The sequence below is a fragment of the Populus alba genome, chromosome 13 (genome assembly GCF_005239225.2).
Source record: "Populus alba chromosome 13, ASM523922v2, whole genome shotgun sequence".
Classification (NCBI taxonomy): Eukaryota; Viridiplantae; Streptophyta; class Magnoliopsida; order Malpighiales; family Salicaceae; genus Populus; species Populus alba.
Genome location: NC_133296.1, coordinates 8,091,190 through 8,107,969, shown reverse-complemented (window position 1 = coordinate 8,107,969; position 16,780 = coordinate 8,091,190). Strand labels below are relative to the sequence as shown.

Below are 16,780 nucleotides of genomic sequence, written 5' to 3'. Positions count from 1 at the left end.
GAATGAAATGCGGGGATAAAGAAAAATGTGAGGAATGGGATTCCAAAACCCATCTTGGTAAATAAGTTTTAAGCAAGGAACTTGTCAAACACCTACCCTTTCAACTAAGTCCAACGAAGGAATTTTCAATCATCAGCAAATGATGGTCGATAAGGCCCTTTTTCATTAATATCTTGAGAAGCTAAAAGGACATGGTTGAAACTCGTTTGATAAGATTCTTCTAAGTGTAGGCATTTATTTACTCAAGGCAGTAAGATATATTATTAGTCTCGATTATACGTGTGTTTAGAGAGTTAAACGTTTTATTCTTGTAAAGGACTTACATGAGGAGGTCAATCTTAAGAGTTGGGAGCTCCTACTAAGGTTCCCCCCTCCTCGCGCCCCTCTTATTTATAAAGGATAAGAGAAACAATGGGGAGATAACACAATTTGGCTTGGAAGAAGCATATTTCCTATGTTTGTCTTTGATATTAAGGTATAAGTAGGTAACAAAATGGAAGGGGATTTTTTCTTGGTGGAGGCGTGCATTTTTCTTTCATTTTTTCTTTTAAATAAATGGAACCATAAGTAGGTGTTGATATAAGATTCCTCAACCTTAGACTAAAAAGTATGAGGATAAGTAAAGCAAGAGATCTTAGAATATACCCTTTAATCCCACCTCCAAACTCATATATTTAGGCCTTACTAGGAACACGTTGATCCAAGGAACTTGGCATAGGAAGAGCATCTTTCTAGTAAGGGCTAATCACAATGAAGTAGACAAAGCTCTAAAGTAGAGCCTATTTCTTTTTATAGCTGTATAATAATAAAAGTCATAAGTTATCACATAATCTAATAGAGTCAAGATACTTTTCTATCTAAATGAAAATGGTTCTTAATAAACAAAGTATTGCTAAGGGTTAACTTGTCTTATGATTGAGTTAGAACTTTTTCTCCCTTCTGCTATCTTCTACTCCATTAGAGATAGTTATTTACTCTTTTAACTTAACTTGTTCTTAAGGATGAAAAGGAATGAAGTAGCTGAGTTCTTATACTTTCAAGATTAGATGGGTAAAGTAAAAGCTTAATGCTTGCCTTTCTCAATCTCAATCGTATTAGATCTTTCATTAAGCAGTATCATAAGGACTCAAATAAGCCTGGGCCTAGCTATGATCACTTTACACCAAGCCAAGCTGACTTTCTTATTGGAAATATTATTCCAAATTATTTTCGTACAAACTCAATTTCTTTAGTTGCCCAGGCCTTTTTTATACTACGAAAAAAAAAAAAAAGGCATCTTTACTTCTTAAAGTAAAGACAACCAAGTTCCACCTCTAGATTATGGTCAAGCTACTTTCATAATCACGCAAGCTATTGAATTGTTACTTTTAAACCATGACCACTAAATTAGGTTACTCAAAACCTATCTTTAACCCTATTTACCCATCATCCATATTTATATGCAAGAATTATATTTATCATCTTGTAGTTAAATTATTTTTTTCACTCACTCGCTCTACTTTGAAAAAATATTTTTTATATCCTAGGTCAATATAAATTTTTAAATTTAAAAAATAACCAAATTATTGTTATACAATAAATTTAATAAGGGATAGTCTAGGCTAAAGACAGGAAAAGCATACTTAAGAAAGGACAAAACTTGATAAATGTGTAACAAATTTTGGACTAAATTAAAAAGAAAGATTTGGTTATGAGCTGAACTAATATTACACAACGAAGAAAAAAATTTGAATCAAGTAAAAAAGGAGTATTAGAATACAAAGTAGAAATGGTCTAGGTTTGTCAAAGAGAAAACTAACATGGTACATGGAGGAACGAATAAGAGCAGTTGAAGGTCACATATCCTTAAAATTAGAAAGAATGAAGAAGATGGATGATTACTATATGGTTTTCAAGAGTCTTTCCCTAATAAAGAAGAAAACACGTAACAACAACTCAAAAAAACTCAACAATAACTACACCACAGTTTGATCAAATTTGTAAGAATTTCAAAATATGTTTCTCAGTAGGCTGTAACCTATAGACAAGTAACTAGTAGGCAACATCTCTCTCTCTCTCTTTATCCAAACTCAACAAATCAATAATAATTGCACTATAATTTGATCAAATTTGCAAGAACTTCAAAATCTGTTTACTAGTAGGCAGTAACCTACAGACAAGTATTTGTAACATCTCTCTCTCTCTCTCTCTCTCTCTCTCTCTCTCTCTCCAAACTCAACAAATCAACAATAACTACACTACAGTTTGATCAAATTTTCAAGAACTTCAAAATCTGTTTACCAATAAGCTGTAACTTACAGACAAGTAACTAGTAAGCAAAATCTCTCTCTCTCTCTCTCTCTCTCTCTCTCTCTCTCTCTCTCTCTCTCTCTCTCTCTCGTGCGCGCGCGCGCAATAAGTAACTAATGAAGTTATGATAAATTGTTACTAGGGGTGTTCAAAAAAACCGATAAACCGAGTAAACCGACAAAAAATTAACCGAAAAAACCGAACTGAAAAATAAAACCGATTAAACCGATTAGATTATGTAGAAAAACCCCCGATTCGGTTTGGTTTTTGGATTTGTAGTGTAGAAACCGGGTTAACCGGACCAGACCGGTTCAAAAAAAGGGCCCCTAGGCTAGGCTAGTATAAATAGAAAAAGTTGCACCAGCACATCCCTCTCTTCTCTCCAGTTTACTCTCCCCCACATACTTTCTAAACCCTAGCCGCCACCCATGTTTCACAATCTTCATCTCAGCACAGCCCCCCATCTTCATCTCTCATCTCTCAACCTTTCTCACAGCCCCTCCTTCCCAGCCAACATCTTCATCTCTCATCTCTCTCAACCTTTTAAGTCTTTAAGCACAACCCCCCCTCCTCCCACAAAGTAGATCTAGTGAACGAACCATCCTTATCTCTCATCCCTCCATTTTTTTGTTCTTTTCTTCAAGCATAGTCGACTAAACTCATGGATTAACAACCAAACAACAGCCCCCCTATCTTCAATCTTTATCTCTTAATTTTTTTGTTTCTTTTTACTTTTTTTTTTAATTTCTGTAGATCTATTATGTATTCATTTCCTATATTTATTTACAAGGTTGTTTATTTGTTATAGTATGCTCATGTTGCGATTACTGTAATGGATGTTGTGAGAATTATTTATTTACAATTTCTCTTTGGTTTTATCTATTTTTGGTGAGGTATTCTTTAGTGGCTGGCAATTTATGCACGATGTAATGCTTAACTGGAAGGCAGTTGGGATGGATCCTATACCCAGGTTTGAAAAAAATGTCCATCTACGAGCAAGACTCCCTATTAAGTGCTTCTAATGATATTCTTGAAACCTACAATTGTGTTGCTAATCTGTAATAGTTTTGTGATTCTCAAGTTGGCAAGACATTTTTTCATCATATATGGGCTTCTTCATTACATTAAGTTATGGCAAAAATCTGTGAATTCAAAGCTGTAAAAGCTCAATTTAATGTAAGCTTTAAAAAAATCCAAAAAAAATGGGATTAGGTTTCCTGGTTTTTTGCCAAAAAAACCGGATTTAACCGAACCGGACCGGTTCGGTTTGAACCGGTTTTCGGTCCGGTCCGGTTAATATTTTACAAAATTACTGTAATTCGGTTCGGTTGGTTTTTTGAGTCTAAACCAAACCGAACCGAACCGTGTACACCCCTAATTGTTACCACACTCTTGAATGGAATATATTGAAATTAACTTAAAGTTTGTATTTACAAGGTTTAATTCAAAATTTGAATATATGTATATTGAATAAAAAACGAAGGGCTGATGGAAAGAATTTAATGAAATAGAACTTAAAAACGAGAATAAAAAATCCTAAAAGAAGAAAATTCTTACATTTAAGAAACTCCATAGTGTGCCTAAAACTTTAATGTATATAACCAAACCACAAAGCCATGAGGTGGATTTACCAATAAAATAAAGAGCATCAACACCTTTCTTGCATGGATACTTGATGAATTAGTTCCTTGCAAACATGAGGCAAGCATCGGGAAAGATTACATTAATGTGGCAATGGAGCTTTTGAGCCTAAATGCAATGTTGCATTAATTTGTTATTGGGGATGTTAAAAAGAGTGATAGTTATGTTTGTATCATAGAATGCATTAATTAATTTTATAGGAGTCTGAAAGTAATAATGTGGCAATAGAAAAAGGAAACTTTGCATAAAAATTGTATAACCCAGCAAATGACACATGAATAATTGGCTTATAATTAAAAGCTCCTTACAAATGACAAAACATGCCCTAACCACATGTCAGAACCCTCACAGAATTAAAGTCACATGACATCTATGCATATTCATATGGTTTGGCCATTTTTGTACTATACTCCTTCATTGTCCCAACTTCTGCTACAGGATTTGTAGATCAGCCAACAGGGAAATTAGATCTATAAGGAGGGTGGTGGCTTTTGGAATGTTGGTAGAGACGATTGCAACAAGATAATCAAAAGAGAGATGGGTTACATTTTCTCTCTTAAAAAATGTAGAGGCCAGTATTGTACAATATTTTTCAACGGTGAAAAGCAAATCCAAGCTAGGTTGTTTACGTTTACTTCAGGAATAGCTAGCTTTTCACGTTAAAAGTATATAAAAGATGCTTTTGTCGAACCTCAGATTTTGAGTAAAGTCCACGACCAAAACCATGTTTAGATTTATTAATACCAAACAATTATAAATTTAGGGGCGTTTGAGAAGAAAACGTAGAAGCCACCGTTATCCCATACATCCCTGGATGGTCGAGTATTTTATTTTTCGAGGGGCTGAACCGCCCCTGCTGACGACGTGATATAATAATATCATATCTTATTACAAGGATGGTTGAATGGGAATGCCATGTCATCCAGCAAAGCTTATAAGAATGTGACTCGTGTCGACAACTAACTTTCTTAATAGAAAGAAATGGGAGATCGCATCGGCCGGAAAACCCTAATCTACTTTTTCTAACGAGATCTACCAGGTCTATCCATCTGTTCATGACATGATATTGGTCATTCATGTTTGTTGAATTCTATGACTTTTTTAATACTTACAACTCAATATGTGACAACAACTATCAAGCAGGATTGTGGATTCTTCTAAAAACCTGGAGACCTCAAACTATCTAAGCAACTGTTGCATATAAATCACAAATATAATCACAAAGCCTAAATTTCCTATGATATAAAAGGACTGTAGACACCTCTATTTTTTCTCATATCGTATTAATAGTAAGATTTTAAAAAATTCATTTTGATCCTCGAACTTTTTGTTTGAACAATTGAGTCCAATTACTTATTTTTTTAGGGTGGGGTTGAATTGAAAGACAGAAGACTGATATGAAAAACACGGGCAACATAAGTGGTGACTTTGGAATTCATTCAAAATTTCATTTTCATTCCCGGTCTTTTTTAACTATTAGGTGACCGATCTCTGTAATTTTAAAAACATACATTTTGGTACCAAACTTCTATTTTTTGTTGTTTTTTTTTTTAGGAGAGAGAAAAGGTCATAGAATTCCGGCTTAGAGAAAAAAAGTTGTTGTTGAGGAAGATTTAAGCCACCAAAACAATTTATTTTTATGTCAAAGGGTTTCATATGATGAGGGGGGTTAAGTTTATGTGTTTTTTTAACTTAAAAACACCTATATAAACATATCTAAGCTCATAAATGTTTTTTTTTTTTTTTTTTTAGTTTCAGGTTAATTTAAGGTTTTGGGGTGGTTTTTTACTTTTTTTTTAGGTCATGGATTGATTTAACAATGTTCACAGGGTATTTTCTATGTGTCTTAGGTCACAATGGGTTCAAAATGGGTTTTTGGGTAAAAACAAAACCTTGTTTTTCCATCCACACTAGTGACTGGATTTTGGAATTAACAGACGACGCATCGTCTGTCAAGATAGACGATGCGTTGTTTTTTTTTTTACAAAAAATGAGGTAGACGATGCGTCAGCCACCCTCTTCACTCTAGGGAAAAAAAAAAAAAAAGACCTGCTCATATGGGCCTAAACTTTCAATCCCACGCGCATGGCCTTTCTTTATGAGTCAGGCATTAGGCCTGGCTTACCAGGCCCATAGCGCATGGCCTCATTCTTTTTTATTTTCTATTTCTTTTTTTATTTGTATTATTCAAAATAATTTTTGCATTTGTGTTGATTAATACTCATTCTCTATGATTTTTTGGTTTATTTAGCCTTTTTGAAATAACAATTATTTTTTAATTATATAGTGTGGTTCTACTGTAATTTTTTTTATATTTTATATAGATTAAACTATTTTTAAAAAATAAAATCATTTATTTTTTACAAAATTTTTAATATGTGCAACCTTGCACATAATTGTTTTCTTTTATTTTATTCAATAAATTTTATGTGTATGTCAATTTTATGTTACGAATTGATTTTCATAAATAAATTCATTAAACATAACTATGTAAATGACCTATATTGCAATATTAAATATTTTGGCCAACATTCATTTCTCAATTTTTTTTAGTTTTTGATTTGTTAGTTGGTGTTAATGATTTTTTTTATTTATATAATTGATTATTAATTTATTTGATCAGATACTTCTATAAATTTTTTTATTTATATTTTGAATTTTTTTTAGAAAACAACCTACACACACGATTTTTTAAAAAGAAAAAATTATGATCCACGATAGGACATGAGTCAATCACTATTTTAAAAGATATAAGCTGTAAAGTTTATATTTGTCGTGAAAAGCATGAAAAATCAAAATAGCTTTTAAAAAATGAAGGTATCAAGTGTGCAAATAGAAGCTCACATTAAGCGGTTAATAAACCATGATTTATATGCCAAATAAACTATGGAGGTTACATTTCATGGAAATTTATGTAAATAAACGAAGTTTTTAGCATATGCGATTTAACAGCTAAATTGGAGAAAAGTTTTGCAATTAAACCCCTACGCCCCTACATGTTAAAATTCATTTTCACAAAGCACAGGTAATCTTGGTCAGACTTTAGTCGACCAAATTTATATATAAAAAAAAATAAGTACTAGATAATTTGAGAAATTAAGAAATAATGATTTTGGTCATGGTATTGAACATGCTTGCTACACCTCAATGATAGGTCATGAATCTTACATTTGAGACAACTTCGGACACGCTGAGGATTAGCAAGCATGAACAAAGGGAATTAACTAGTGAAGAAGCATTGGAATTAAAAAAAATATTCCATTAAAATTTACGTTCGCTTTTCTAAATTACAAAAGAATGCATTGAGCACAATTCTAGTCATCTGCCTGAAAATGGGTCCGCTGATTTTAGTATTTCATGCAATGCATTGTAAAACAACAAAGCCAAGAAAACCAGCCAGCCATCTTCTCGGTCCTGATCTCCACCTTCAGTAGAACTGTTGTGGAAGTAGCCACTACACAAAATGGGTGCAAGGAACATAACTAGTCTGTTCTCCAGCAGGATTGATGTTTTGAACTAAGAATTTAGTAAACGAATGTCATTGAATAAATTAAACTGGAAAGGATAAAAAAAAGACCTATCAAGGAAACTGGAAAGAGCCACCGATTTGGTTGGTGCCAGACGGGGGATTGATTGCCACCCAAAGGAGAGAGATGGTGATTGCAATAAGACCTGACCACACAAAAACAATGGTTGGTGTCCTTCCTCTTCTTCCCATCAACCCTTTTGCAAAGGGGTAGAGATGAGCCAAGACCCAGAAACTGAAGAAAACCCCGCCCAGTAATCGACTCCATTGTGGTATAACACTGTAAATTGTTCGGCTAAATCCAACTGCTATTGCAATTAAGTTGACCATCATGATGGTGATAGGAGGTATCATCAGTGATGTCCATTTGACAACGTAGAGATCAGCAAACTCATCATCCACATCATCACCACCTGATTTTGAAGTCAAGGTGAAAGAAATTTCAATCCCTGCAACGACTTTCAACAACCCCTGAAGCACAGCAGCAAGGTGGGCACTAGTTCCTCCAATCAACCAAAACTGCTCATTCCTCCACCACTCCTCTAGCTCAATTCCAGACCACTTGATTTCCAGCACAGCAAGTAAACACAGAGTCAGTGTGATGATTAGGAGATAAGCAAGGAAAGTGACATTAAGGGTCTGAACGATGAACTGGCCAGAGAAGAGGGAAAGTGCAGGGAGGAAGCAGTACACAATCAGGAAGATTGAAGTGAAGGGATAGATGCCAACGTTCAGATATGCTATCCTCTGAAGAAATTTCATTCTAGGGCTGGCTAAGAGGGCATTGTTGCGGGAAAAGAAAATCTCAACAGAACCAGTAGCCCACCTGAGAACTTGATGAAGCCTATCTGTGAGATTAATCGGAGCAGTGCCACGGAAGGCATCACGCTTGGTCACACAATAAACTGATTTCCATCCCCTGTTGTGCATCCTATACCCAGTGACAACATCTTCAGTGACAGATCCATAAATCCAACCAACACGATTTCCCCACTCAGTCTTGTCCTCGTACCAGCAAGATATGACACTGATTGCCTCTGCAACAGTTGATGCATCAAGAAGCTCACGGGGAATAGTGAGAGCACCAGGTGGGCGTCCATTCTTAACAGCTGGGTGATCTGCGAGAGGACGACCTTGATACTCTGCCACTGGGATTGAGTCAATGAGAAACGTTGAGTTGCCAAACTTTTTTGGGAGCAGGGAGAGGTTCATCTCTTCATCATCAGAATCACCCATTCTTAGAGCCCTGTTCTCTTCTGGGGTGTTTGCAATCGAGGAATGCTTCTTGTGCCGGGAAAAGCAGCAGCTGCAGCAACCTGGGTGGTTTTCTTTTGCTCGTGGGGGGTCAAAGCCATAAAGGGCAATCCTTCTAAAGAGGCAGCCAGTTCCAACATAGACTGGACCCATGAGACCATCAAGGGCACGCATGTTCACATCAAAGAAAACAGTGTTGTGATTAGCATATCGATCAGAGGGGTCAATGCCCTCAAACCTCTGAGGAAACTGAACATAACATAGGCGGTCACCTCCTCGATCCATCATGAAACACATGCCTTCCCTCATTGCCTGGGAGTTGTAAATATAGTGATCACAGTCAAGGTTAAGAATGAAAGGGCCATTAGACATAATAGCTGAGGCTCGAACAAGTGCATTCATGGCCCCTGCCTTCTTGTTGTGATCATAGCCTGGACGCTTCTCACGAGAAACATAGACAAGCAACGGGAGACGAATATCAACATCAGTGAAGTCCATTATCTTAGTATCGTCAGCAGTTCCGAGTAGTGGCTCATCACTGGGAGGTTTCAGCATCACCTGCATCAAGTAATAATCAGCCTCATTTGGAATGTTGAATGACACAACAACTTTTTAAACTCTAGCACATATCAAAAGAGATGGAGAAAGTGAATCCACATGGTCAATCCCAACTAGTTTATGTAAAGTTGAATTGAGTTGTTCAGTCAGCAATAACAATAAGAAAATCTAACACAATTTCCAGATCCACCAACACATGGTTTAAAAATCAGTGTAATCATTCACATGGCTTGAACAATGACATGAACAGTTTGTAGCCAAACTAATACCTGTATGATACCAGCATGGTCACCCCTAGAGTGCTCAGGTGCAGAATTCAGCCAAGTCCCTGGCCAATGGGTACCATCTGCCATCCATGTCGCTTTTGCAATCTTTACGCTCTCCACAGGTTCATCGTCCTTATGCTGTTTCTGAAGCTTCATGGCCTTGATTTCCTCCCGAGCATGATAGGCATCAGATCGGCGGCGAATAGAATCAGGCAAGCTATTTATTCGGACCTTGAACTCATCATACTCGCGCTTCACTCTTCTGCGATCCTTGACAAAATCTGGCTTCACTTTGTTCTTGTAAGGATCCCTCTTCAAATTGAAGTAGGATTCTGGATTCCTGGGTTCAACACCATGTTTACGGCAAAAAGGAACCCATACATTAGCAAAACTTGCTGCTTCAGCCATGGCCTCAAATGTTAGAAGTGCACCTCCATCATCAGAAACATAACAAGAAAGCTTTTCAACTGGGTAATCAGCTGCTAGAATTGATAAGATGGTGTTTGCAGTGACAAGAGGCGGTTCTTTTTCTGGATCTGCAGTGGAGACGAAAACATCTATGCCTGGGAGATCAGATTTACCAGTGGGGTTGCTAAGGCTGGGTGTTTCAAATTTATCTTTCAAGACATTAAGATCTGTAGCACGATTGATTGGGCATAGCTTTGGAAGCTGGTCAAGAAGCCAAGAAAAAGCAAACCAGATCTCGCAAACCACTGACATCCCCCACAGCCAAATTGCATCATTGTTAGGGTGTCTGACCCTCCATTCCAAAAACAATGCAAGTATCACAATCCGAATAAGAATGAGAAGCCTATATAAGAAGAGATGCAGCAAGATGCACAAAGCATTAGTCAACATAACTTACAAAGTGTAGAATTAAACAACACTTATCCTAACACCATATGTATAAGCATTAGTGAATAACATGGAAGGAAATGCCAATATAAGAGAAACAGGAAGGCAAAGTTTGCAAGCCAGATAAACAGTTCCAGCTAGCCTGCTCAAAAATTCTTTAGAGAGTTAGCAAAAGACCCAGGGTCTATTCCCATCTCCAAATAGAGGCTCTTAGGAAATGAAAAATAAAAAGGTTTAGATAGAATTGGATGGATCTCTCATGGAACTGAAATGATTTCACAGAATAATGTACACATTTCAAATGAGCAAATCAAATTCCATGGCAACAAGTTTACATGATTTCAAGTAAAAATTGCATTTAGGATTCAAGTTTTAACGTATTGACAATTTTCATGAAATGCACAATAATCATTAATGAAACAACAAAAATAATGGAGATCATTTCAGAATTGATTCTTCAATACAAGGTAACAAATGCAATCAGTTTAGAATTGTTTTGTGACCCTGGAAAATTCACTAGATACATAGAGTTAATTTTCTTCTATAAAATCTTTGGAACAAGGTGTAGCTCAAATTCAATGCTTGATATTTACAATGACAGTTGTGAGCTATTAGCTTGGCAGCCATAAATATCAGATTAGAGGATGCAAGAAACACTTAGGCATGTCCACTAAGAAAGTGTATAAAAAGTACATATATAAATTGTTTGATTTTTTTATTCTCTTGGAGCAATTATTTTATCCCCTAACATGGAAGGGCATTGATGTAGCCTAGGATTTTATCCAACCATCACTGAATGAATAAATGTGTGATATAACAGGCAGTCACGGACCAAATGGCCATCTAAATTTTGCATTTCACTAGGAAGTTCCTGGTAGCAAAGAGACATAGTTGTCATGTTTCTTGTGACTCAGAATCATCAAACCAAATGGCAAAGTGATAGGAAATACAACAAAGAAATAATTGAAAAACATGTTACCATATCAGAGTGTATTTATCTTCCCTTCTACCAAACTAATGCACCAATTGAATGAAATAGGTGAAGACATAGCAATTTAAACATTTGGAAAAGAATGATGGCCAATCGTTATACTATCAATGGTAAGAGAAGAGAACCATGATGGACAAGGAGAATGTACCGATATGGACTGATAACAGCAGCTGGTATCTTTAATTTTCGAGTAAGTGGCCTCCATGGCTTGTTCATCAATTCTTTGGGCTCACCAACTTCTTCATCATTCCCATTGCCAAAACCCCCATCATTTGGCCAGATAGCATTCCCATACCCATAAGTTCCCCTTGTTTCAAAGAGCCACCTATTGTGATCAAAGTCCCCAGTCTGGCTCCTCATCAGCACTGATTTGGTTGACTTCATCAACGACAACCTCCTCTCCATTTTGGACATCGTGCCCGGTGGAGGAAGTGGAAGAGGCCTTCCACTGTCCACAGCCACTTCATCTAATTCGGTGTTCTTATAAGGCTCCTTACAACCGGGGCAAATTCCACCCCCACTTTTCACTGCATCAATATAACAATCCCGACATATTTTGAAATCACATTCACAAGGGAGAATATCAACACCTCGCTCATCACTCATCACCTTTGCATCACACCCTGGAATCGCACAAGAGGATCCCTTAGCACCAGCCATTTGGGGATGGCTAGCTTCAGATTCAATCACCTTGTCCATGAGATGAGCACGAGTCACACTATTAAAACCGCCTGTAAAGAGTGAATTTGACACATATTGCTCTTCAACCTTTTGTGAGATTGATGGATCCATGGGTTGGTTGTCAGGGGTCGGTGGTATGTGCACTGTGTAGTTCATGAAATCACTACTCCCAAGTTCACTATCAAGATCATCCCTTGAGTAGCTGATATAGCGACCAGAAGAAGTTCTCCGGCCAAATGTCACCGAAGGAGGCAGGGGAGGTTTGTGAGATTCCGCAGCATCCGAGCTAGTTGACAGGTTTGATCGAGTAGCCTTGAATGATTTTGAGGCCATATTTTAACACTATAAGAGACTTCTCTTCAGATCCTGCATTTACATTATTGCACGGAAATTTAATTCCCATCAGCATATTTTTCATAATTCCAACCGGATCCTAACATATCACAATCAAAACCAAAATTTCAAAATGTAATTCAGATCCTCTGCTTAGGGGCCAAGAAACTATACATGGCACAACAGATCATGAAAATCTAACACTTATAATTTTCAAGTTATTTTACTCTCTCCACATTTGATCAACAGACTAACAGAAAATAAGGTTCGCGATGCCAAAAAAAAAAAAACTTTCAATTTCAAACGGATTCAAATCAAGTCAAAAGCTCTTCACGTAAAAAGACAGGGTGGTCGGATCACTCGGATCATTACAGAACATCCACAAATATAGATTAAAACCGGTTTGATTGCTAAGAAAATGAAGCATAAAGAGGAGAGAATTAACAGTATAACAGCTTCAAGGCTTAACTAACAAAAACCCTTTTGACTTCTAGTTTACTTATATAATACAAAAGGCAAAACACCTAAGATTAAAAAGAAAAGAAAAGAAACCTCATAATTTCCACAAACATCGTCACAATTTACACACTTTAAGATGAACCCAAAAGCCTAGTAGCAGAAACAACCCAAGATCCAAAATGACATTTGCTTTAAACGTCGAAAAAGAAGACCCAGAAACCCTTTTTCACCGTAAAACATTTTACCTTTCGAGCAACGAATAATCAGGCCATACATCAATCTTAAAACCAAGCAAAACACTGCAGATCATGTAGTAGTTAGAAAGAACTAGTACTAGTCTTAACTAAATAAAGGCTTACCTTCTGTTTGTGTGTGTGTGTATATATATATAATAGATGAACAGATCCCTTTGTCAGATTCGTTGAAAGCTTTGGAAATGCTAAACGGCAGGGAAAAAAGGAGGACAAGAAAATTTGAACAAATCGTTAAAACCAAAAAAGGAATGCTTCAAAGAAAGCCACCACCTTTAACCGTCCACACTCTGAGTATTTCTCACATAGAGAAAGCAAGAAAGGAGAGAGGGTGAAACGGGTGTTGAAAGAAAGAAAGACCGAGTTGTGAAGCACTGATAGGGCATAACTAGGACTAAATATGTCTTTTTTTTCTCTTATGACACAGCTGTGCCTGTGTGGTGTTAGTGGGAGATGGGTTTTTTTTATTATTATTCTTAGCTATGTAATGTAGAAAAAGAGATGAAGAAGGTTCTTGGCAACCCAAGCAGCTTGTAAGGAGGAGAGTAAATGTGGATCGCCGGTCGATGTTAGGTAAGTCCTGAACGGCTCTATATCTTCTTCTTGGTAATTTGGAGATGAGAAGGAACAGGGATGGTATGAACACGATGGGGACACAAAACGAAGGTTTTTCTTTTTTTAATTTAAAGACAAAAGGGAGAGAAAAGGGGGTGGATTAAACAAATGAGAGAGTTTTGAGGGTAATAGATTCGAAGACTTTTTTTTTTTTTTTTTTTTATACTGTGAGGGTATCTTGGAGTACGCTGCTTATGTCTTAATAAAATGGTAAATTACTTATTAGCATTTTATGGTTTTCTTTTTTTTCATGTCAACTAAAAATTAATAAAAAATATATTTAAAAAAAATATTATTATATTTGAAATAATAACAAAGAGGGTGTTTGTTAGTCTTAAAAGTGGTTTTTTAAAAATCATTTTTCAAATTTTATATGTTTGTTTATCATTAAAAAATTAATCAATAAAAAATACTTTTTAATCAAATAAAAATTTAGCTTGATTTCTAGAAAACTATTTTTCTTTTATTTTGGGCAGAAAAAATTTTTAAAGAGTTATGAAAAATTTAAAAATATCATTTTATTTGATAATTATATCAAATTTGGTTCTCAAACTTTTGATTGATATATATTTTGTTTAAATCTTTTTTTAATTTCATCCCTTAAATTTTGATTTTATTTTATTTTTATATTAACTTTGATCCTTATTTTTATGATTGTTATTTGCTTTTCTCTTATCATTTTTTTTAATTGAAATTTTTTATCTATCAAATTTGATCCTCATTCTTTTTATTGTTACTTATTTTATTTGAAATAATTTATGAAATTATAATTATAATTATTTTAATTTCATCATCTTTTAATATTTTTATTTGTTATATTTGATCTCCATTATTTTGATTATTATTTATTTTATTTGAGATAATTTATGAAATTAGATTTTTTTTCAATTTCATTCTCATTCAACTTTTTAATTTGTAAGATTTGTTCCTCATTATTTTAATAAACTTGAAAAATATATAAAATATCAATAAGTTATTTTTCAGCTCATTTTTCATAATATAACCAAACACTGGAAAGTGTGTTCTAACTTATTTTCCATGACACTACCAAACATCGAAAAGTAATTTACATTCTAGGAATTCACTTTTCAAGGGAACTACTTTTCAACAAACAAATAGGGCCTAAAAAGTCATTTCTTTTCAAAACACAATTCTGCATAAACAAAAAGAAACAAATCAAAAGACCCTAGCCCCGTTATTTTCCATCCTTTTCCCTTCTCTCTCTTACATAACCGCCAACCCCCTAGCCAACTGTCCTCACAATGGCATCCACAATTACCCCACAACCAATAAGCTTGGTATACCGAAACCATTTTCAAATTAATGTATTTGAAACCAAAATGAGATCTAAGAAAGCACCCTATATTTTAGTAGCGAAACCTTTGGGTTTATCAATATAGTGACAATCTTTATTGCTAGTTAGTTTATACAAGTGAAAAGCTTGGAAACTTCATAGTCGAAGTTGTGTATCCCAGACTATTAGTTGTTATAGAGTATTTTCTTTGGTGGATTTTTCCCATTAAATTCCTTATAATTACCTAATCTGGCAAAACAAGAACATATAATCCCCTCCAAGGTACCTGGAAAGAGACCATTTCTCAAGAATTTCTCTCCTTTGAAATTGGGTATGTGATTAGTAATTATGTCTTCTTCTAAAAAAACATAGATACAGACGGATGGTCATCATCTATATTAAGCATTACAAAAGATTTGATTTGTTGAACAGGTAATGTAAATTTATACATCTAACAAAATCCATTGAAACCAAGTTGATTGAATTTCAATGATTTTATCCATATCCACCACTGGGTTTTAGGTAGCTCCTTCTACAAAACGTTAAAGTTTCAATAGAAATAAAAGAAAGGGATTAAAACCCATTTGCGTGGATTGAGAGAGTGATACATGTATATACGTATACATCCTCACCAACAATCTCTCTTTTTGAGACCAAGAAATGAGATGTGACTTTACTCTTCTTTTCTTTTTAATTTTGCTTTTCTATTCTTCTCTAGTTTATATTGTAGATGGTTTGAGGTGTAATATGATAATGTGATAGCAATTTCAATGAAAAGAAAAGTTAAGACTTTTGGTGAGATTTATGGTTGACTTCTAGTGAGATGTCTTGTGGGGATTTATTGTGGCTATAGAGGTCGAAGGTTTTGATGGGTAATGGTTGGGTTTATTGTTATGAGAGAGACAACGACTATTATCACAGACTGTTAATTTGGAGCAAATGAGGTTGGTTGACTGTGAATACAAGAGTAATATATATTGGGGTATTATTATTTTTAGGCCTATTTAATTCAAAATCAACAACGCAACATTTATAGTATAATAATTTACAATATTAGAGAAACTCTCTTTATATATATATCTAAAATCTTTGATTTAACTTTGACAATAAATTAAAAAACCATTCAACATTTTCATAAAAAGAAAAATAGTAATAAACGTGTGAAACAAATAGACAACATCTATATTTTTTATATCAATTATCAGTTAAGAAAACTCCAAAATCTCTACTTTCCATTCCAAATCAAACAAAGGTTAAAGTCAAAATCTTAAGGCTTTTTTGCTCAAAATCAATAGCACTCACTTGAAATTCCCTAAAATAATCATGATTAAACCTTCCTATATAAATAGGGTTATCGATTTGAATATAAACCACAAAAATTTCATTACCAATAACGGTTTAAAAGTCCAAACCTTTCACAAATTCAAAAATAAATAACATTAGAAACCTATAAAAGTTAGAACTTATTTTTTTAATTCTAGCTATTTTTTAAAACAAAATTAACATTGGAAACCAACAAATGGAGTAATTGCTAATAAAAAGTTTAAAACTTGAACTTAGTGCACTTAGCTTGTGTGTGATATAAGCATATAGGGTTCCATCTCTAAATGGAATTAGTAGTATTAATAGGAGGAGAAGACAATGAAAAAGGTAATGAAAGAAGAGGTTGAGTTTGTAAGTGGAAATTAATATCAATGTATATACAACCAATTTGGTAGTAGGTTTTGGATGTTAGGATAAAAAAACAGGTGAAGAATGTAAAAATAG

The 16,780-nt window shown here is 34.8% G+C and overlaps 1 protein-coding gene across 2 annotated transcripts; it reads right to left on the bottom strand.

Annotated features, from left to right (window-relative positions):
* Positions 1-7,168: 7,168 nt before the first annotated feature.
* On the bottom strand, positions 7,169-13,824 carry LOC118040592 (cellulose synthase-like protein D3). Of its 2 annotated transcripts, XM_035047562.2 has the most exons (5): positions 13,213-13,824; positions 11,529-12,427; positions 9,538-10,345; positions 7,508-9,268; positions 7,169-7,384 (listed from the first exon to the last, which is right to left on the bottom strand). In XM_035047562.2, exons 2-4 carry the CDS (start codon positions 12,392-12,394, stop codon positions 7,511-7,513), a joined length of 3,432 nt encoding a protein of 1,143 aa, XP_034903453.1. In that variant the 5' UTR covers positions 12,395-12,427; positions 13,213-13,824; the 3' UTR covers positions 7,169-7,384; positions 7,508-7,510. The 2 variants fall into 2 exon arrangements, with proteins under 2 accessions (XP_034903453.1, XP_034903452.1); XM_035047561.2 differs by having other exon boundaries at positions 7,169-9,268; positions 13,378-13,824.
* Between the last annotated feature and the right edge of the window lie 2,956 nt (positions 13,825-16,780).

Excerpts from the sequence above, each read along its gene's own strand:
- LOC118040592 (XM_035047562.2), bottom strand. The coding sequence starts at position 12,394 with ATGGCCTCAAAATCATTCAAGGCTACTCGATCAAACCTGTCAACTAGC. Across the intron at positions 10,346-11,528 it reads GCTGTTATCAGTCCATATCG|GCTTCTCATTCTTATTCGGA; the intron begins GTACATTCTCCT and ends CTTCTTATATAG. Across the intron at positions 9,269-9,537 it reads ACCATGCTGGTATCATACAG|GTGATGCTGAAACCTCCCAG; the intron begins GTATTAGTTTGG and ends TACTTGATGCAG.